This window comes from Elaeis guineensis, chromosome 11, assembly GCF_000442705.2.
Source record: "Elaeis guineensis isolate ETL-2024a chromosome 11, EG11, whole genome shotgun sequence".
Classification (NCBI taxonomy): domain Eukaryota; kingdom Viridiplantae; phylum Streptophyta; class Magnoliopsida; order Arecales; family Arecaceae; genus Elaeis; species Elaeis guineensis.
The window spans coordinates 117,793,400-117,815,605 of NC_026003.2; the positions used below are offsets into that span (position 1 = coordinate 117,793,400).

General features: G+C 37.4%; 2 protein-coding genes across 3 annotated transcripts; one reads left to right on the forward strand and one right to left on the reverse strand.

The window, feature by feature from the left end:
• Window positions 1–368: 368 nt before the first annotated feature.
• LOC105053896 (ras-related protein RABH1b) lies at window positions 369–7,023 on the forward strand. Of its 2 annotated transcripts, XM_029267295.2 has the most exons (7): window positions 369–627; window positions 1,606–1,676; window positions 3,517–3,605; window positions 3,887–3,998; window positions 5,786–5,876; window positions 6,503–6,660; window positions 6,764–7,023. In XM_029267295.2, exons 1-6 carry the CDS (start codon window positions 511–513, stop codon window positions 6,647–6,649), a joined length of 627 nt encoding a protein of 208 aa, XP_029123128.1. In that variant the 5' UTR covers window positions 369–510; the 3' UTR covers window positions 6,650–6,660; window positions 6,764–7,023. The 2 variants fall into 2 exon arrangements, with proteins under 2 accessions (XP_029123128.1, XP_010933532.1); XM_010935230.4 differs by having other exon boundaries at window positions 370–627; window positions 6,503–7,023.
• A 1,674-nt stretch (window positions 7,024–8,697) lies between these two features.
• On the reverse strand, window positions 8,698–9,958 carry LOC105053895 (uncharacterized). Its single transcript, XM_010935229.3, has one exon. It carries the CDS (start codon window positions 9,793–9,795, stop codon window positions 8,941–8,943), a length of 855 nt encoding a protein of 284 aa, XP_010933531.1. The 5' UTR covers window positions 9,796–9,958; the 3' UTR covers window positions 8,698–8,940.
• Window positions 9,959–22,206: the final 12,248 nt, after the last annotated feature.

The window sequence follows — 22,206 nt, forward strand, 5'->3', positions numbered from 1 at the left end:
CATATGTACCATACAGTCATACATGCAATCAATTATGGTCTTTGATTTTTATGATGAGGCACCAAGATGTGTGCTTGATAAATGGGCCAATGGAAGCAGGGCCCTAAACGGTCCAGCTGTCACTGCACCGTTCTTTCCAGCATGAGAAATTATTGCCTGGACCACGCCTAGGTGGACCAGCGCAAATCTCTCCTCTAGGATAGAATCTTCCAGCCAATAAGCAGCCAGCCAGGCAATCTCCTTCCTAGGGCTAAACGGTTCCAGCGGAACATCAAACGTGTAGAGCCGACGTGGAGTTCACTGCCCTGCAACCGGATTGGCGTTCGGTGCCCATGGAACGAATTTAAAATGGAAAAAACTACACAAAATGCCAACGAAGACGGTGTGTAACGTGTAGAAATCCTCTGGGCTGCTGGTGCTTCTCGCCCGAAGCCCCCTCTCTCTCTCGATCTCTTCTCGCTCTCCTCTTCGTGCTTCGGGTTCCGTCAAAAGCTCTCACTCGCTTCGGCGATGGCTCCGGTCTCCGCCCTCGCCAAGTACAAGCTGGTGTTCTTGGGGGATCAGTCGGTGGGGAAGACCAGCATCATCACTAGATTCATGTACGATAAGTTCGACAACACCTACCAGGTAGATCCCGTTCCTCGATCCATGATCTAGGGTTTGATTTTTTTGTCTTTTTCTTTTTCATTTTCTTCGCGATTTCTTTTGCTCCGTAGAAGTGAGATCTCATTGGATTTCTTTACTTGGTAATCGTTCTTCTCGTTTAGGGTGATAAGCTTTGGATCGAGATTGTTCTGTTCTGTATTGGTGTGGCACTTTTGCTTCAGAGTTTGCCCGATTGATTGTACTACGATTGGCTCAAGTTCTTCAGGAATCGTTTTCGGCTCATCATATCATTTATTTAGTCTTTTTTAATATGGACAGCTGCACATGTGAGATCCACCTTTTGAATTGCTTGTTCTTGGGATGACGTCACTTGAGATTTGATTTTGGTCCTTAAGAAATCCCCAGGGTAGGAAAAGCCAAGGCCTAATCGTTTTCGGGTATAGCAAGATTTGAGTAGAGTTGAATACTATTTTGGGGAACTTTGTGTTATATTTCTTTGTCTTGATGCCCTGTGTATCGGGACTTTTTTTTTTCCTTCCGTTGTTACTTGGTGATAGTTGATAATTCCCCTTCATCTGAAATTGTGCATGAAGAAATTGTGAAAGTTATAGTTCAAAATGACTACTTGTCTTGGGAAATTAGCTCTAATATGGTTCTCATTAATATTATGCGGTCCTTGAAAAAAGTGTAGATGGTATCTTTGATTTCTGTGAACATACTAGATGCCCTTTACAAAATTACTACGGGTGAACAGAAATTTTTTTTGGTGCTGCTAATTGCATGTATCTCTGTGTATTTCCAGAAAATGAGGATAGAATTTTGTTGCACAACTTATATTTTTTGTCGATAATCTTCGGTCTTTGTCATCTTTTCTTGCTCTTGTTACCATTTTGATGTCCTATCATACTTGTACAGTAGATGAAGTTACTTTGCTTTATTATCTTTGTTTTTTTCATTATATACCGATGTTTTTAGAAGTCTATTGTTCTTGGTCAACAGGCTACAATTGGCATTGATTTTCTGTCGAAGACCATGTACCTTGAAGATCGAACTGTCAGACTACAGCTTTGGTAGGGTCATGGCATCATTTTGTATTCCGTCTATCTAATGAAATGTTTCTATATTCACATAAAAACATACTGTTGCTACTCTTATCCAATTGTGCATATTAGATTTCTAAGGATACATGGCCAGAAGAACACCAGCCCTAAACCTAGTGAATCCTCTAATCTTGAAAGAACCATCTCTCAACTCTAGTTCTTCCTTCCCTTGCTGCCTTATATTAGTATATAAAGGTAAAAATAAGTGTATATACTATCGATTAGTGGCTTATGTATACAAAAATTTCTCTTTTTTTCTTTTTGAATCTACAAAATTGAAGATAAGTTATCTCAGCCAGAGATCTTGATCTTGGCTGAGATTGGCTATAAATTTTTAAGGATCCATGGCCAGACTTTCCAGCTTTAACTCTTGTGAATACTCTAATAGCAAAGGAACCTTCTAATCTCTAGTTTTTCCTTCCATGTGCAGTCCTTACTTCTTTGGCTCACTCATTCTTATGGCAGGGATTTCTGGATTTGGCTTAGCCCTCCTGAGCGTCACCACATCCCTATATTTGATCTCAACTTCTGTCCATTTGTTTGCTCTGGCCACATCACCACTGCTGCTGCCTCTTCTCCTTGTTGAAAAATGTATTGCTGTTCTAACCTTGACACCAACATCATCCTTGGATCCTCCAAGCCAGCACCCTTGTCTTAATGTACCAGCCCACCGTCCTTGGCTGCTCTGTTCCACACCTCCCATGGGACCTCAGCCCCTCTCTCAGCCCCCCTCAATGCTACATGCCGTGCTCACGCAAGCTCAGTTGAGATTGAGATTTCCTAGTTGTGCATCCAGCCGAGTTTTATATGACCCCAGCTTCCTCAAGTTTGGCTTCTTTTCACCGCCATCCATAGCAGATTCTGATTTGGTGAATATTGTTTTGGTCGCAATATTATGATCTCATTTTGTAGCTTTCAACCATAAAAATACCTTTAGTTGATTATATTGCTTTTCCTTATCAGTAACCTTCCTTTACATCATGGTCTGAATCTTCTTTTTTTTTTTGAATTTTGATATCTAGAAAGAGGTTTTATAAAATTTTGTGAATATTTTTTATTCTTCTATGCCCTACCTTGTTCCTCTGGATTTGGATCATTAATGTGATAGAGATCTACTAATTTATTGAATATTCAGCCCAATCTACAATGCCCTGTGAAATTCAGTGATAGGTGATATTACAACATATAAAGGTCCTGTAAGTTCTTAAGCTAAAAGATCTTTCACTTTTATATCAATTTTATGAAACATATTTTAATTTCAAAAAAAAAAGTGGCCTTCATATTTTATCTTTCAGTAGAAAGTCCAGTTTTTACTCTCATATCTATGCCCTTTGTTGAATTGCATTTTCGTTAATTGATGTCACCTCTACATATCCAGTTCCCCGGGTTACTGTTGTAACATGCCAAGCTTAGCAATTTGTGATGTAAGTAGTTCCATAGAGGACTTGTGTTTGTGTTGTTTGTTTTTGTAATGTAAACAGAAGCTAGTCAGGGCTCCAGTTTCTGAATTTTTGGTTCTAAAACTTTGCCATGACTTCCACAAAGATTTCTGAATACTTTATTATGGTTAACATTGTATGGGTAAATTAGCTATGAGACAGACAAGATAATTTAAACCCAAATTTTGGTCAGAGGATGGCTTATAAACATATATAAGCTCTCGTCTAAAATGATTAACAGGAGAATACTACAGGAAATTCTATGCAGATATACAGTGTTGTGTCATTATCTCTCTCTGTCTCTCTCTCTCTCTGTTGATGCGGGTGGGGGGTGGGGGCAATTCTTGTCTCATACTTTTCATCATCCACAGGGACACAGCTGGGCAGGAGAGATTTAGGAGCCTAATTCCAAGCTACATTCGAGACTCCTCTGTTGCGGTCATTGTTTATGATGTCTCAAGTATGTTTCCTACTCTAATGCATTTTAACAAATCCATTTATATTTTAGCAAATTTGTCTCCTAAAATCTAGAATGTGCATTTCTAATGCTAAAAATATCTCGGGTAGTGTAGTGCTACTGCTACTTGTTAGTTTCCTCTGATTTCTAAGAACCCATGTTAACAAGTTTCATACGTAAGATGAGAGTGTATATTCTGTCTTCCTATGAGTACATTACATTCTGTATCGCATACCGGAACTTTTAACTGATTACTTCATTTCCTAAAAAAAAAAAAAATGCAGGCCGACAGTCTTTCCTAAATACTTCAAAGTGGATCGAAGAGGTTCGCACAGAGAGGGGTAGTGATGTTATCATTGTCCTTGTTGGGAACAAGACTGACCTTGTTGACAAGAGGTAACCGGTGTCTATCTTGTTATTTACTTGAGTTGATGATCTTTTCAAATTGCTAAAGTTAGGTTCTGATTTTTTTTCTCTTTTTCCCCTTTATTTTTTAACAGTATAATGGTTTCATTCAACAAGGGAATCTAGGAGAATTGGAAGACTAATTAAACAATCATTTGGCTTTTAGAATTATGTGGACATTAAAAATAGTAATTGAGTTAGACATAGAATGAGATGTAAAATTGACTGTTAGGGTTGGGAGAGAAAGAGCTAATTAGTGATGATGGCTATTTTTGGACTCTTAAGATATTTATGGTGTGGTTGTCCCTGAGAAGATAGGTGATTGTACATCTTATTTTCTTGCAGTAGTTTTGTTTTTGCTGTATATAAAATAACCTAGTTTGGTAGATGTGTTCCCTCCTCAAGCATTCGTGTGGCAGGGTAAACTGATATTTCTTACCTGATTGTTGAGATTTTAGATTCAATATATCCTTGCATCTCTTTATGATTCAATGGATCCTACATGCGTGATGAACTTTTGGAAGAATCAAGCATGCTTAAAGTCAATGTGGTAGTTTGTAGATGCTGGTGGAATTTCATCTCTCCTGGTTTCCCCTTTAAAAGGGCTAATATAGAACCATCATTTTACGGGGAAATTTGTATAGTTCATTAGACAACAGATATTATAGTAAGCTAGAACTTTCTTTAATAACGTATAAGCATTGTAGAGTGATGCAGTAAACTGGATGATATTTACAATTTTTATCTCATAGGCACAGGACTGTTTTGTTCTCTCTTTTTTTCCAATGCTAAATTGTTCCTAAGCCACCTTCAATATTGCACTTGAACCGCTTGGTGTTGCTTTTATGCGATAGCATTCAACACCTATGCTGCAGAATACATTTCAGAATTTGATCCCGAGATGTACATCCATGTTAATCATCTGAAGCTTTTTCTACTGAACATTCTGAAAATTATTTAACTTGTATGAAGTGTTTTCTACAAAAATTTCTGAAAAAAACCAAACAGTATTTGTGAAATATAATCATGTGTTTCTTGGATAGCTCAGTTCATGTGTTTACACTTGTTGTTACACTTTATTATATTTGGTGAGAAATATTGACCAGTAGAACATACAAAGGGCATATGTTTCCAGCTTATGTTGATCATTTAAGAGGCACAAATTTTATTCAAATTAGGTTTGCATAGGTTGGTCCAGTAAGATAAGAACTTTTTGAAATAAATTATTTGAATTTATGATTTGTTTTGCTATTAACACAAAAAGAGACAAGTTCTGGATTCCTTTTGAAACAGTTGTTAGAAGAATCAATTGATAATTGTAGTTTACTTAGAATTAGATCATTGCAGGGTTAACTATTTCAATGAATTGACTATACTCACTGTAGTTTATATGAGGCAGGAAAAGATAACTTATTTGTAACTGCCAATTATAAGTTCTGGTTTTTACATCATTATCACATGCAAGTAAACTTTAATAGTAAAATGCCAGGTTTTTGATGGGTGGAATCGTCTCTTTCTAAAAGCATTTTCTTTTTGCCCCCTTCTTTTGGTATAAACTTTCACAAGGTGGTTAGGATGTTGATATAATCGTCTAGGTTTACTAGAGCTCAACTTTGTGCCTGCCTTTTTTATTCCCTTTATGTGATAGTTGTCTATCCAAATTGACCAGGACTATGAGCTGATATGTGCAACACTGAGGTTTTCATTGTAAAATCTCTCTGATACCTCTACTTTTAGTGACTATTTAATTGTTCATGGTTATGTGGTTGGTGCAACAGGCAAGTCTCAATAGAAGAAGGAGAAGCCAAAGCACGAGAGCTTGGTGTCATGTTTATTGAAACAAGTGCCAAAGCTGGCTTCAACGTAAAGGTGCATACCTCTCACAAGATAGCTTTTGCCTCTTTCACTGAAGTGGACTGTCTGGCATGCAGACTAGGATGCCGGCTTTTGTATTGGAGAGCACATTGCCGCAAACTTTGCTATGTACATATAAGCTAAACAAGGAGGTGCATACGTAACCTCTGGTAGGCTGCTCCGTAAGATTGCCTACAACGCTCCACTTTGGAGGCTTTCTTATGGAATTTGTGCTGTCTGATCAAGAGCATTAAAGATGGAATATGAATTTCTCAACATATTATTGTCTTTGATAAAATGCTGTTGAACTTATGTTGGATAAGAGACAGATATATATGGAGTGCAAAATTATGTTGGTGCAGCTGCATGGATTGCTCATGCAAATAAGGGTGCTTCTTGAGAACCAATCTGATCCAGTGCACCTGTAGTGGAACGCCAGTTTAACTACTGGGAAATAACTGTCACTAAATATATTAGGAACAAAAGGAAAACCTTTAGGTACCAGTTTCCTAAGTTTTTTCCTTTTGTTTTGTTTTTTTTTTTTTTGGTGATTTTTCATTTATATATTGGTGCATTTTTTTCAACTAATTCTCTTTGTTTCCTTCACCAAAATGACAACTAAATAACTGCTCTATCTTCAGGCATTGTTCCGGAAAATTGCTGCTGCACTGCCAGGGATGGAGACTCTCTCATCAACAAAGCAGGAAGACATGGTTGATGTGAACTTGAAGGCTACCAGTGCGAATTCAACCCAGTCACAGGGACCATCTGGAGGATGCAACTGTTGACGCTTATCCAGGTCCCGTTACATTGCTCTTAGCCTCTTACTAATGCATGTGAGCTACTATCAAATTTTGTCTGCTTCAGCTCGGTTCCATAGACACTGTCACCTTTCTTTGTAGAGCTGCATGGACCAACTTGGAAAAGGAAAAGGTGGCTGAGGTTCTGGTGGGTGAATCGGTCTCTTGTCAATGTGTTTTTCTATTTTTTGTATTTATTTCTTGCGTGTTCATATAGAATTTTTAGTTCATCAAGAGATCTTGTAGTGTTGTGTCAAATGGACCATCAGAAACACTTCAAACAATTGTAGGTACAGGTGCTGCAGTTTATTCCTGGCTTCAGTGATATAGATAGAGAATGCGTAGTGAGATCGTTGTTGACATGCTTATACTGTATTTCCTGAATTGCTGGTGTTGACATCCTTGCATCTATTATTGGAAGTTTCTGGTCCTGGACTACCATGTGAAGGTTTTACATTTGATCTCTGCTGGTGCAAGTAAAGATAATTTTGATTTAAACTACTAGTGCGATGCAAAAGTCCAACCACATAGGTGCTGAAAGTGAGAAATTGCTGTTGCTGGTGGTGCTTCTTTGGACACTTGTTGATGTGTCAAATAAAGTCGATTACAATTTTTTGATTTTTTTTAATAATTTTTATGCTTTTTGGATTCTGATATCCGACCAAGAGGAGCCACTCATCGAGCCGAATACTTAGTGCAGATGGCCATCAGAAATGATCGGTGGCGTGGGCCTTCGAACTTGCAGAAAGCCTCATCGGTCTGTGTCGTCCCATTGATGAGTGCAAACCGAAAGGACCGATGATCCCACGTAAAGCACGATGTGTAGGTTTTTTTGTTCAGGAGAATGTTGAACTTTCGTGGTCCAAGTTCTTCAGTTTTTGCCGTTTCCATGCTACGCCCGGGCCGGTGCCTCGCCAAGGGGGACGATGCATATGGATCCGCTACCGTTATCATAGAATGGAGGGAGAATTAGGAAAAAAGGCTGTAGGTAGAAAGAGCTCCCCCGAATAGAGAAACTACCGCCAGGTACACCCTCTTCGGCTATCAGTCGGCCATTGGCCTCTTTCTCTTTCGCTCTCTGTGTATCCTTCCATCTCTTTCTTCCGGTCACTCCGAGCGTAGTGATGAGGACGGCCGAAGGAGTGTGTATTACTCGTTTTGCCGAAAGGAAGAAAGATTTGTTAGGCTATGGACGTTTGGTCCACCATCTCATTAACCAGTGGCATGCCACGAAGCTGCTCAATCTCTAGTTTGAAATTTAATTTTTTTTCCCCCAAATCTCAAATTCGATTGAGCTGGGATCCTTCTCTTTGACTGTGTTTTCTTGATTCCCCACTCCCCCACCCCCTTCTCTCTCCTCTTGTGCCCTTTGATTATCTTAACTATTATTTATATAAAAAGTATTTTTTATGTATTTTATATTAAAATGATTATTAAAATAACAGCTGTTATAATGATATTATAGTGGAAAATATCATATACATAGTGGCGTCATCTTTCCATTCATATTTTATTAGATAAAACAACATATTTTTTGGACCCTAAAATCATTTAAAAAATTATGAGGGAAAAATACAAGTGCAAATAATGACCGCTATTTACATTATCATAGTTAATTACCGTGGAAAATAACAAAACACTATTATTTAAAACTATGATAGGTATTCAATTGATCTTTCACTATTATAGGTATGAATTACAAAAACCCATATATTTAAGAAGAAAATAATAAATGAGTTGAAGAATTTTCTTAACTGCATTAAGCACTAAGCCAGTAACCCGGTGCAAGCAAGGTGTGGGTCCCGCTTCACATTATTTTGGCTTCGAATCGTTCTACCTCTTCAGACAGAGAAGGGCCTTGAGTCATCACAAGACTTAATAACTCCAGTCATCTCTATCGTATGGGAAAGGGAAAAAAAATGTAGACCAGGGGAACTGACAATTTTCTCACACCAATATTAGCATTAGTTTTACAAGATAATTCTATATGAAAAGTCAATAATGATGTGATGGAGAGTGTTAAGGGCAAAAGTGACGCTTAAAGCTTGGCAAGAGAAGATTTCTAAATTTTCATCATTCGAACGTTCAAAATTGATAATTTAAACGCACACCAGTGATTATTTCCTAACGATCCAATCACTAAAAATATACGAAAATGCATTTAATACACCATCAACCACCTTTCTAAGTATATAATTAAAATCCACTAAAAATCTGACTATTTTTTCCTTAAATAGAAAGGGCAGACGTTGTAAAGAGGGAAGACCGGGGTAAAAGTGTCATCGGAACCTGCCAAAGTCGACCGGCTTCCTCGACCGGCTCGGGCCGAGCGAGGCAGCCCCGCTAGACACGTGGCGGCCGTGGTGCGGCTTTAGGGTGCCCCGGAGCTCTCCGGAGAACCCCACCTCCGCTGCCTCCTGGCTCCGTCGGTGGCCGGGGCTCACCCTCATCAGCGGGCTCAGGCAGACGGCGAAGCCCGCAAGCCCCCAGGCTCGGTGATGACGGTGGTGATACGCAGCCGGCCGCCGCTTCGATGATGGACTCGATCTCCACCAGCTCCCCGGTGACTCCGGGGCGCACTCGTTTCCCGACGCGGAGTAATCCGTGTCCGGCGACATTCCCCGTTCCCTTGCCGGGCACGACCTTTTTGCGGCCTCCTCCTCCGCCGCGAATGGCCTAGAATTCTTCTTCTTCTTCTTCTTCTTCTTCCGGTGGCCGTGGAGGAGAACCGAGAGCCAAGAACTCGATCTGGAAGCCTCCGAGATACCGGAATCGGACTCGGCCTTCTCGGATCTTGAGTTCCCGAAGAGGGACGACGGAAAAGATGACTTCCCGGAGCCGCTCCTCCAGCAGCCGCCGGCGGCGGCGGTGGAGGAGGACGGGTCGACCCGGCGGGTGCTGAAGTAGACGCGGGAGAGGCGGGAAGGGGCGGGGTCGACGGATCGGAGGCGGCAGACGTAGGGAGAGACAGATCGTGGGAATTGAAGGGGCGGCGGAGGTGGCAGGCGCTCCGGCTTCCGGCGGTGGTGCGGAGGGTCGTCGGCGTGGTCCGCGAGGAGGGCGAGGAGGCGCTCGCGGAGGCAGGGGGCGCAGACGCCGACGCCGTTATCGGACGGGTGGCGCTTGCACCTCATCTACCTCCGCCGCCTCCACTCCCCTCTCGTCTCTTCCACCATTATAGATCCGATAGAACCAACTATAAACCCCTAGAATTCCAATCCGAAGGTTGGTTACCGCCTAGCGTTCGCTAATTCCTTTTCTTATTTGTTTTAATTTTCCCTCCCATGGCGACTTAGGCGAGCTACTTGGATATTTATCCACGGAAACACGTTCCAGTGTCCCTCTGGAACAACTTGAGATAAAAAACTAATGGTCAATGGGGACTCTGGGGTCCGGGTTCCTATTGGTGGGATTATCCGGTTTAGCTTGAGATAGAGGTCCGATGGAACACAACCGAAGCATGTAGAGGTCTAGTTGGACGCTCACTTCAACGGGCGTATGCTATTTTCCGTATTTAATCTTTATTTTATAGCTGGTCTCCGAGTGTCATGGCAGTTCTATTTCTGCTTCTTTGGACCGGTTCAAACTTGGAGAAATGCTCCAGCCAAACGGCATCACTGCCTCCTTCTTTGCGATGTGTGGCTGGGTGCAGGTGGTTTGCAGGTAGATCAAATTGTCCTAAGCAGGTTTGAGTTTGATTGGGACCGAAACCAAGACCTGATTAATAAATGGCCTCTACCGTATCCACTATAAGATCACGTAGCATGGTTCTCAATTGCAAATTTCAAATGTGAAATATTAATCAATGTTTTACAAAAAAAAGTTTAGAGTCAGTGGAATGTATTTGTTGGATAAAATCTATTCAAAGAAAAACGAAGCTTGGCCAAACAATGCACAATTGCAACCATATTAAGTGGATAGCTTGTGTTACTATTTGTAAAACACTTTCTAGTATTATAATGCTGAGGGATGATGATCTGAAGATTTAGTTTCTATTAATCAGAAGAGAGATTATGATTTTCAGACATACTGTTAGATTCTTTATCTAGTCGGATTATTTTTAGAGCAGGATGATGAAGGCTCGGTATGAGGCATAAAGCCAGCTTTCTCAGATCGAAGCCCCCCGTGATTGTTCTTTTCTCTGAAAAGAGATTTATGCTTGTGGACCTGCTGTTTTGGCTTAAGTAAGATTATTGATTGGAGATGGGACTTCGATAGTTGTGAGCCAAGTTGCTTGGATCTCCAGCTTTCCATTATCCCAGTGGCCAACCTATATTAGTAGTGAGGTGGATGATCATCTGTACATCTGCGACCTACTCAACACCAATGATAGGGGCTGGAGAGTGCAGGATATTACCAGACTATTTGGTGGTCCACTTGCTAATTGGATCCTCGCTACTTCAATTTTGGTTCACCGTAGTCAGGATTTGAGGATGTGGGGCCGATCTTGCTATCCTGGAGTTTCCTTGAGGAACTTATTTGAGATGTTCAGGCCGACAACGACTAGAAAAATCGAGGCTATTTGGATTTGGAGAGTACCCATCCATCACAGAGTGAAACTCTTCCTCTGGAAGCTTATATAGGATCGGCTTCTGATAGGCATGCTTCTCAGAGATAGGGGTATGGAGTTGTCAGTTTCATGTCCAATCTACGGGCTGGAGGATGAGTCGACAGAGCATACTATCCCGCACTGTCTAAGAGTTCGGCTAATTCAAAGGAGGATGGTTGGCCAGTCTTAGGAGACGATTGGGGGCCATTGGTTGATGTCTTTTTTGAGTGTGATCCATCGGAGCACAGCTGACAGGATGACCTCCATTTGGGAGGTAAGATGGTTTACATTGCCTATCAGATTTGCTTTCCAGAAACAGTCTAGTCTTCGAGAATGAGATGGTTCCTGCACATCGAGTGTTGGAGAGAGCTATTTGCTTGACTGTGGAGTACAATCATTTCAATGCTACTAGCCCATCCCTTGATGCCTCTGTTCACTGGGACTCCCTTGCTGCTCCTGCAGCAATCTAGAGGGTCATTTTCATTTCCTGAGAGCCCCCTCTTTCGAATTTTGTCAAGATAAACTTTGATGGCAATATCAGAGATGGGAGGGGTGGTGTAGGATTTGTCATCCAAGGCCCTGATGCCAGGCTGTTGGTGTAAGGGGTAAACCCTACAGCAGGATAATCTTATGTCAGTTTGTGTGATCTATCCTTAATTAAATTTAGATCTAAAATATCACATATCAGATTTAAATAAAATTAAATTTTAGATTTAATATGCACATATAATATGTCATAATGAACCTGGGCTTTGATACTACTGTTGGAAAATGTAGACAATTTCATACATATATTTCAAAAATTTTTGAAATAAAACACAGCGGAAGATAACTAGATTCATAATATTAATCTAATATGTATATTATCTAATCATCAAATCAACCTACTCTAAAATCTATGACATGATATATTGCATATAAAATCTAAAAAATTCAAAAGATAAAATCAGCATGCATGCATGTGAACCGTAGATCAGATTTACTTCTATCTGAGTTCAGAATTCGATACCTGAGTACGGATCGACGATCATCGCTGCTGAGAGATGTGGTAAAGATGATCTTCGCTAGTTGCTCGCAGCCACACATGCGTCTGACCTTTATGGAATGTCCACTCGAAGCCCTGATCTGATCGGTCTCCTCGAAAATACTAGTTCATGTGAAGACCATCTTCTTGACTGATCTAGATCCTTTCTTTAAATTTCTGAACTTTTTCAGAGATTGAAGATGAACTTCTAGAGGAGATGATGATGTAGAAGAAAGATAGAGAGGAGACTATCTTCTCTTTTCTTTTTCACTCTTTCCAAACCCATAGGAAGAAACCTTATAAGACCAGGTTTTGCACACACTCAAAGAGAGATAACTCTCCTCTCTTTGTCTCACATCAAGAACCATGCCCAAAGCCCTCCAACATAAAAAGCACTCTCTCTTCTCTCTTATACTCTCAAAACAAAAAATAAAACCCCTTTTATTGGCGTGTAATGAGGTAGGGATGAAGAGTCCTGAGAATCTTGGACTCTATCAAGATGTGTTGCCCTTCCATAAATTCCACGCCCCAAATAACTTTCTTTCATATGGAATCAGATCTTCATCTAATTTTTCATGATAAAATCCCTCATATTGTCACACAAAATAAAGGGAAAAGAAGGCATGGCGGCATGAGTTGTAGATAAGGTCAAACATTATCTTTTATGGTTATCAATTTCAAATCAGATTTGAACATACCATAAAATCAGATTTTTATCCATTCTTAGATGTGAGAAAGGAAAGGGAAAGAGCCTTTGGCATGAAGAAATCTCACACAAAAAATCTCTTGGCGTGAAGAAATATGGGTGTTGAAAATTGATGGCGCAAGAGAGAAGAGTCCAATGCAATATGGACTCTTAATTTTCTTATTTGAATCTTAATCCATATCACATTTGATTAAGCCCAAATAAATAGGTGAAACTCAAGCTAATCAGGTTCATAATTTCTTAATCAAATTTTAATCAAATTAAAAATTGATTGAACCAAAGTCTTGATCAAATTAGGGACAATTCTCTCTTAGCGATTAGGTCATCTCATAACATAATCAGATCAAACATAATTGAATCTAATTCAATTAGATTTTATTTAATCTTCTTTGCTTAATCAAATTGAGCTAATAAGTAATCTAATTGCTAATTAATCCTTCATTAATTCACTCACTTGATGAATAAATTTATTGTAACTTTTGCATAAGGTTAATCATCAATCAAATTGATGATTAAGTCCTTGAACGATTCTCAATCGTTGATCGACCACATGAACAGTCAGAAACTTCTTTTGAGTGTGATCCCATAAATTCGAACCTAAGCCGGTAGCACAAGAATAAATTTTTAAACCAATCGATGTAACCATCTAGCAATGAAATCTGACATTCGGATAAGTTGAATGATGGCGAAGCAACATTTAAGAACCTACTGGTGTATGGTTACCGTATAATTCATCCCTTTGATCCTAATGCTTAAGGAGATCAAAGATTTAATTATCGATCCTAGATAAGTCATCCATATTATATTTTAATCTTTTAAATCTATCACATGGATTATCCAGGCTTAGGTTTTACTAAATTGAAATACATTGATATATTAACTCCTACTAATTCGGAGGGGTTAATCCCATCTTGACTCATGCACCGACTTGATAAGTACTTGACTATATCCAAAAATTTTCTATTACTGAATTTAAAACTCAGTTAGTCCGGCATCAAAGTACAATGAATTGCTTGTAAGTCACTGTGGTGATTTCAGGTCAGAGGGACACTTATACCCATACCCTTCGTGAGCTACTCTTGACAGCAGAGTACTCTGCAGTTAGTTACGTTCAATGAGATGTACTCCTACATTGCACTTGCATGTCATACCAGTATCTCCACACCATTTGGGTACGAAGATAACCAACGCATATGACACACAACGACTTACACTTGATACCACTATCATCTTAGTAATAGCGTATCGTTTGATCGCAAACTGATTTAAAGACTACGCAATAAATTCTTTTTTATCGATCAAAGTAATCCTAAGAACTTCATCACCACATAGGAGTTCATTAGAAATGTAACCTTATGATGAAAAAAGTCAAATAACTTTATTATTAATCAATTTATATACATTTATAATTAGCACAATCATCAAACGATTGATTTTCGGACATATTTTTCAACAGTTGGATGCTGGGGGTTCCCATCTCTTTGAGCCTTATGTTCTGTGAGTTAAGCTTCATGCCGTCTGGGTGGATATTATTTTTGCCAGGCAAAAGCTGTGAGTAGAAAGAATTTTCACTGAGGATGATTCTACAACCGTCATTGGATGGATCCGTGATAGCAGGAGGCAGCTAGAAGCCCATCCACTCGTCTTTGACATCTAAACTGCTCTTCATCTTCCAGCAGTAGTGGTGGTACGTCATATCTATCGGAAGACGAACAGCATGACGGATTGGGTTACATCATTTATTGCAGAGTACTTCGAAGACTAGATTTGACGACAGGATGAGAGTATCCTATCAGCCCCATGAGATCTTTTGTATTCTAACTTTCTGGACTACTCTTGCATCAAAGTGGTGTGACCACCCACATGTACCAAAAGAACAAAAAAGAAAAGAAACAAATTAATGTAATGTAGTGGCTCATTTTTATGATCAAAATTCTATTGCAGTAATCTCTACAATGGCTAGCATATTAAACTCTATGGGATAATAGAATTTACTTGGAGAAGAAATCATCGCTGCCATCGATGATCTCTTGAATCAACCATCTAAGAGCAGTATTTTAATTTTCTAATCCTAATTTTGAGTATTCTTGATAGAGAGGCTGTCACAATTTTTTTTTGGATGAGTTAGAGACCAAGACTATAAGAGATTTTTTTTATAATATATTTTATCTATCAGAGACGGTATCTGAATCAGTTACAAAGATCGAGATGAACGTTATCTATGATGGTCATATAGAGTTTAATTTTATCGTAGTAATGATCAAATATGTCTTTATTATTTTATTAAAAATTTATTTTTAGTTAGAGTTTAGATCAAATTAAATTAATTAAAATAAATTTCGATACGTATTAATGTGGGTCATATCTAGATATGATTTAATCGTATAAATTCTAACATGCAAATCTTAGATCATTAATAGTTAGATGTTTGTATGCTTCTAAATTTGTGGACCTGGTGCAGTTCGCAACTATGAAAGTCTTTGATGTTTTTTGCGGACCGTTGATTAAATGGTCTGGACCTGTCACCAAAAACAAAAACATTAAGTCGTCCGGACTAACATGCAGCTGATTTGGTAAGAGTCCAAATGGGATGGAAGAAAATTTATTGGATGACCCTGACACGTGCGCCCTAGTCTCTCATGCATGTTTTTGCTCGGTGGCTCATAACTTTGTGTGGAATGCATGCGTGCATCAACGAGTTTATAATTTTATAAATGATTTAATAACCCGAAAAGGAGACGGGACACGCCTAACAAGCAGCATGGACACCACTAGGAAAGCACCTGGTGATCTTTAAGTTTCCCATTTTTTGGGAGTGATGTTTTTGGATTTTAATCTTTTAGTTTTTAGTTTTTATTGGTACCTAGTGCTTGAATCTAGTAACTTTTTATCACGTAACTTCCTTCCCTATAAAAAAATAATATACTATGTACATAGCTTCACACATTTTATAATAATATAGTAAATATTAGTTCTTTATAATAACAAATAAAATATTATTGTTCTGTAATATTATAATCGTATTATCATAGCAACTTATATTTTGATATAATATAATATAAAAAAATATAAGATAATATCATATCATAGCATATTACCTTATAATATAATAGTATGCTAATATTATAATTTTTGTTACGGCACTAAAAATAATATTTTATATTAGCAATACTATACGGTGTATTATGTGTTACAATATTTATTTTTTTGCTAGTAATATTATATATAATACATCGATTATTATATTATAATATTTTTGTAATGTAATATATAATAAAATTATTTTTAGAGGTATAATTTTCGACATTAAAGAATCGGTATAAGATAGTTTGACAGAGTTATGTCCTATTCCAAGTCTTTGCCCATCTTATAAATCATGTTGGCTGTAAGAAGACTCCACGATGCTTCATTCAAACACCAGCCGACACAAAAATAGATTGGTACACTAATCTTCCAATATGAGCACAAACAGCCTGACTTGGAACAAGTCAAATGCTGCCTTTCCATCTTCTAGATGTCCAAGTATAGAAATTAGAACATAGCTTTCCCTGGAAAATCCACACCTGCTCCTCTCGGTTTCTTGCAGTTGATGTGTTTTTTTTTTTTTTTGTTAGACTTGTAGTTGACGTGGTTGATGGAGAAAACAAGGGAGTGATATAGACTTGCAAGGACAATTGGTGAAACGTGGATACTTCGTGAAAGCTTCAATAAATCCATGACAGAGAAGAATTGCTTCGGTAATTAATGTCGACTCTGTCGTCCATAGCTTGGCTCGTGGAAGCAACTCTTCCATTCACTTAGTCAAATTTCTTCTAGATTGCAGATTTCATGAAGTGTTCGTCATGGCAACGGTTGGAATTAGGAAAGACTTGTGCTAACCCTGCGCCTCTCATGTCATGGATATGGAGAGGTAACTGGGTTTCAACAGCATGTCTAACTATGATGAATGATGTCATGGGATATGCCTTGCATGGAGGGGTTGATTCACATGGAGTTTCATGCATATGATTTGAAACTTTATTACAAGATCATATATGCACAATTCCTTTTTTTTTTTTTTTTTTTCATGTAAGGATGCTGAAACAAGTGCTTCATTGATGGCAAATGCCTTGCCTCCCACTTCTCATAGCTAATAGTAGGATCAACTTAGAATATATAAGTATTTGGACTGGATGTTAAATAGTTTTACATTTATTTGTCACTGTTTGACGATTGGATGGTGCAATATTTGTGTCCATTGTTGCATGACATCAAAGATCTGGAGAAACTTCATGATCATTTGCTCAAAGTAATAGCGGCCACAAATTGACTCTTTTGAAATATCATGCAAGTCTAGTCAATATTATTGCACAATTTTGTTTAAATAGAATTGCTTTCATGTTGCTCATGAAGATTTATCTACCATTGATTGGTGACTAGGCATTGATTTGAACAAGATCACTCTTCTTCAATAACTTCCATACGATTGTTGACTTGCTTTAATCTAGACGAGGATTTCGTCTTTGAGTGCTTAATTAGAAGATTCTATGAAGATAAATAGTTGTACTTGTCAATTGAATTATATTATAGACTAACTATTATGTTTGCTTGATTATGATCCCATATCTAAAAAATTGTATTGCCTAGCATGTGGCCAAGGTTATTTATAAACATTATTTACCGTAAAGCTAATTTATTAAGGCAAGAGTTTCAATTGAAAGTAATTATAACAGTAAAACGTAAAAGAGTCAATATTTTCTAGATTTTGGCCATATACAAAGATATCTCAGTTTATACAGTGCATTCATAATGACTTCCATATTAGGACAGGAATTTGAATATTTAATAATTGTGATATTTATTTAAAATCTTAAGATGAAATATTAGGAATCTTTCGGGATATAGCAGGATATATGGGCTTCATATTGACTGGCTCGAGAGACCGATAAAATTAAATTGATGAGAACCTGACATTGACATAAATCAATGACGTATTTCAATCTAGATAAAAATCATGAAACTTGCAGGAGATAAAAACTTTTAATTTTTTATTTATTAAATTTTATATTTTATTATCTCATATTTTTATATTAAAGTGTTGGATTTGTATTTTTGGATTTTTCATGTCAAAATTATCTTCACGGCAATCAAGAATTAAGAGTGCATCTGATTTGCGGCTAGGATTGAAATCAGAATAGATCAAAAGATAAATTAAAATAATTATATTTTTTAAGATATTTAATTTATTATTAAAATTATAATTAAAATTATATATTAGATTTGAATACCAAAAAGGAGTTAAGATTATGTTCCGATGGATTTCCATCTCCTCTATAAATAAAATCATAATGAAACTCCTTCTAAGCAAATGGGCTATTTATTTTTATTTTCATTTTAGAGTTTAATTTTTTTATACAAACATGACCCAAATATTAAATAATATATTTATTGTCGAGTTTTTTGCGATCCAAATTGTAAAAAGCAATATTCACACAAAAATATAGTAACAGAAAAGTAAAACAAATTTAGCTGACTCCTATAACAAACGCCTAATCTTCTTCGTCTCATTTAACTTGGGAATGAGGAAGATATTTTTCTTCTTCAACTCCTCTTCCTGTCCATCCAGCACTATTATCCACTGTCTTTGTGGCTGCCACCGCCTCCAACCTCACTCTCATCGATTTTATTGGACTTTTAATTTGAAAAAAATTAATTTTTTAAAAATTATATCTTATGATTTAAATGCTTTGAAATATCTTCCTATTAGATGCTTTTTCCAGGGAGTTATAATTATTCGGAAGAAAACATCAGTTCACGAAGACATATGATATTTTCAAAATACCATGTCTTTGAAATTGTAATTTCTCTTGGCCAACTAGAAAAAATCTATAAGTAAGCTTTGGATTTAACTATTCAAAAATCAATTCAAAAATAATATCCAATCCTCTCTTCACATTACTATATATATATATATATATATATATATATATATATATATATATATATATATATATATATATATATTTATATATTCTACTCTTTTTAAGATCTATAGTCTTATCTTCTTTTTTTTCTTTTTAAACATAGCAGAAGGTGGTATTCTCACAAATGATGTCAATATTATATTTTGATCTTTGGCATTGCCGCATAGGATCTCACGATTTTATTTATATAATTATTTTTAATATATATAAATCATATTTTTTTGATTCGTAATCAATATGAAATTAAAGATGTCCTTTCTATACTATAATATAATTTATTTATTTTATAATTTTAATCAAAAATTATTATAGCAACCTAAAGATTTTTAGATAAAATATATTTTCCAGCAGACCCAACACCACACATACACACACACACAAAAAAAAATTTATCACCTATTCAAGGTTTTGAATTATAAAAATCACGACCATCTCGAGAGTTATCGGAGCCACGATGGATCGAGATCTTCTTTTATCCAACATGTTTTTTAAAGTCAGGTAAAACGCAAAAGAATCAATATTTTGGCCATATACAAAGATATCTCAGTTTATACAGTGCATTCATAATGACTTCCATATTAGGATAAGAATTTGAATATTTGATATTTAAGATATTTATTTAAAATTTTATTTAAAATCTTAAGATGACATATTAGGAATCTTTGGTGATATTGCAGGATATATCGGCTTCATATTGACTGGCACGAGAGACTGATAAAATTAAATTGATGAGAACCTGTCATTGACATAAATCAGTGACGTATTTCAATCTAGATAAAAATCATGAAATTTGCAGGAGATATAAATTTTTAATTTTTTATTTACTAAATTTTATATTTTACTATCTCATATTTTTATATTAAAACGTTGGATTTGTATTTTTGAGTTTTTCATGTCAAAACTACCTCCACGGCAAACTAGAATTAAGAGTGCATCTAATTTGCGGCTAGTATCAAGATTGAAATCAGAATAGGTCAGAATATAAATCAGGATGATCATATTTTTTGATATATTTAATTTATTATTAAAATTATAATTAATATTAATATTAAATTTAAATACTAGAAAAGAGTTAAGATACTATTTTGATGGATTTTCATCTCTTTTATAAATAAAATTATAATGAAACTCCTTCTAAACAAATAGATCGTTTATTTTTATTTCAATTTTAGGGTTCAAATTTTTCTATGCAAACATGACTCAAATATTAAATAATATATTTATTGTCGAATTCCTTACGATTCAAATTGTAAAGAGCAATGTTCGTACAAAAATTTAACAAAAAAATTTAATAAAAATAAAATAAATCTAGCTGGCTCTTATAACAGATGTCTAATCTTCTCCATCTCATTTAACTTAAGAGCGAGGAAGATATCTTTTTTCTCCAACCCCTCCTCCTGACCATTCGGCACTATCATCCACTGTCTTCGTGGCTGCCACCACCTCCAACCCTATCCACATCAATTTTGTTGGATTTTTAATTAAAAAAAATTAATTTTTTAAAAATTATATTTTATGATTTAAATATTTTAAAATATTTTTATTAAGTGCTTTTTCTAGAGAGTTATGATTATCCGAAAGAATAGGTCAGTTCATGAAAAAATATGATGTTTTCAAAATATTATATATCTTTATATATATATATATATATATTATTTTTAAAGATCTATAGTTTTATCTCTATTTTTTTTTAATATAACAGAAGGTGGTGTTCTCACTTATATGAAATTTTTTTGTTTAATACATATAAGTCATTTTTTTTTGATTCATATTCGTATGACTCGTAATCAATAAGAAACTAGGAAGGCCCTCTCTACACTATAATATAATTTATTTATTTATAATTTCGGCCAAAAATTATTATAGCAGCAACTAAAATATATTTTCCAGCAGACCCATCACCGTGAAACCCATTTCTGCCGACCACTGCACCCTCACCCCAAACTCCGGCGTTCGCTGATCCCGCCACGATGGAGCTCTCGTGGGACCTGAGGCGGGCGCGGTCACCACTGATGGCGGCCCCGATCCATTTGCCGAGTACGTCATCGTCGTGGCGGTGGAAGGCGAGATGCTACTCGTCGCCATCTGTCTCGTCGATTAGGCATACAGAAAGAGCAAAGCCGCAAGCGATCGAGAAGAGCTCATGGAACCTAACCGTGCTATCGGGGAGGAATCGCGTGCGTAGTCTCGGGGGACTCCGACAGCAGGAGATCGCAGACGATGCGGGTCGGGGGGGAAGAGAGGGGGATATCGATCGATCTCGGAACGGAGGAGGAGAGAGATGTGGATATGTGCTTGGGCTCCACAGGAAGAGGGTCCTCCGGGTGCGGCGGCTCCGGTGGAAGTTCCGTGGAAGGGAGAGCCGAGAGGGTGGGGGTGGAGGGCGGTGCTCCGGTCCAGGTCTCCCGGGACCTTCACAAATGGCGCTTCCAGCCCATCGACGAACCCCCGCAATCCCCTCCACCGCCGCGTTGGCGGTGGAGCTCATGCACGTGGTGTTTCCGTTCCCATTTAAGCGGGAGGCCGGGGAGGAGGGGCATTTCCGGAAGCGTCGAAAGGCAAGGGGTGGAGACTTCTTGCCGGTTTCCCCCGGGAAAAAAAAAAGGCAGCAACTCCTAATGTCTAAACATCCGCCACTTCTTTTTCTTTTTTTTTTCATATATATATATATTTTTGTTTCTGGCAATGATTTCCGCAATTCGCGCTCATCTGAGGGTGAATAATGCTTGACAATTTTTAGACCTAAGATTAAATGAAAAAAATGAGATCTTCTCTATTAAAAATTAATATATTTTAAATATTAATTATTATTAAAAAATTAATCTACGTGCAATAATTTTCTATAGATATATTCGATAAATAATATATAAAATTCATCATTAATCTATTTAATTATTTTTTTTATTATAATATTGTAAAAAGTCATCCTTGCATCCTATTGAAACATCAATACAAGATCTAAACCTGGAGTCTGGGGCGGTCGTCCAATTTAACCTGCCCCAGGGCTGGCCCTGGGGGTACCCATCGCCTGTCCAAGTCGGGTTTCATCTGGATGGGAGTTGAATGAGCATCGGAGCCCCGAAAGCCCACCCAAGATACGTATAATCCACGTATTAACGACATCGGCGCTTAGACCGGGTACGCGTAGTACTCGAGGTCTAAACCCGGATCCAGAGTCGCCCTTCACTCTTATTTGGAAAATCTCCATGAACCGTCGACGTCCGTCCGACCAATATCACGCGGTTGAAATCCACTGATCTCCCGATCCATTCGCTTCCGGGTCGGTGACCGGGCAGCGCACCG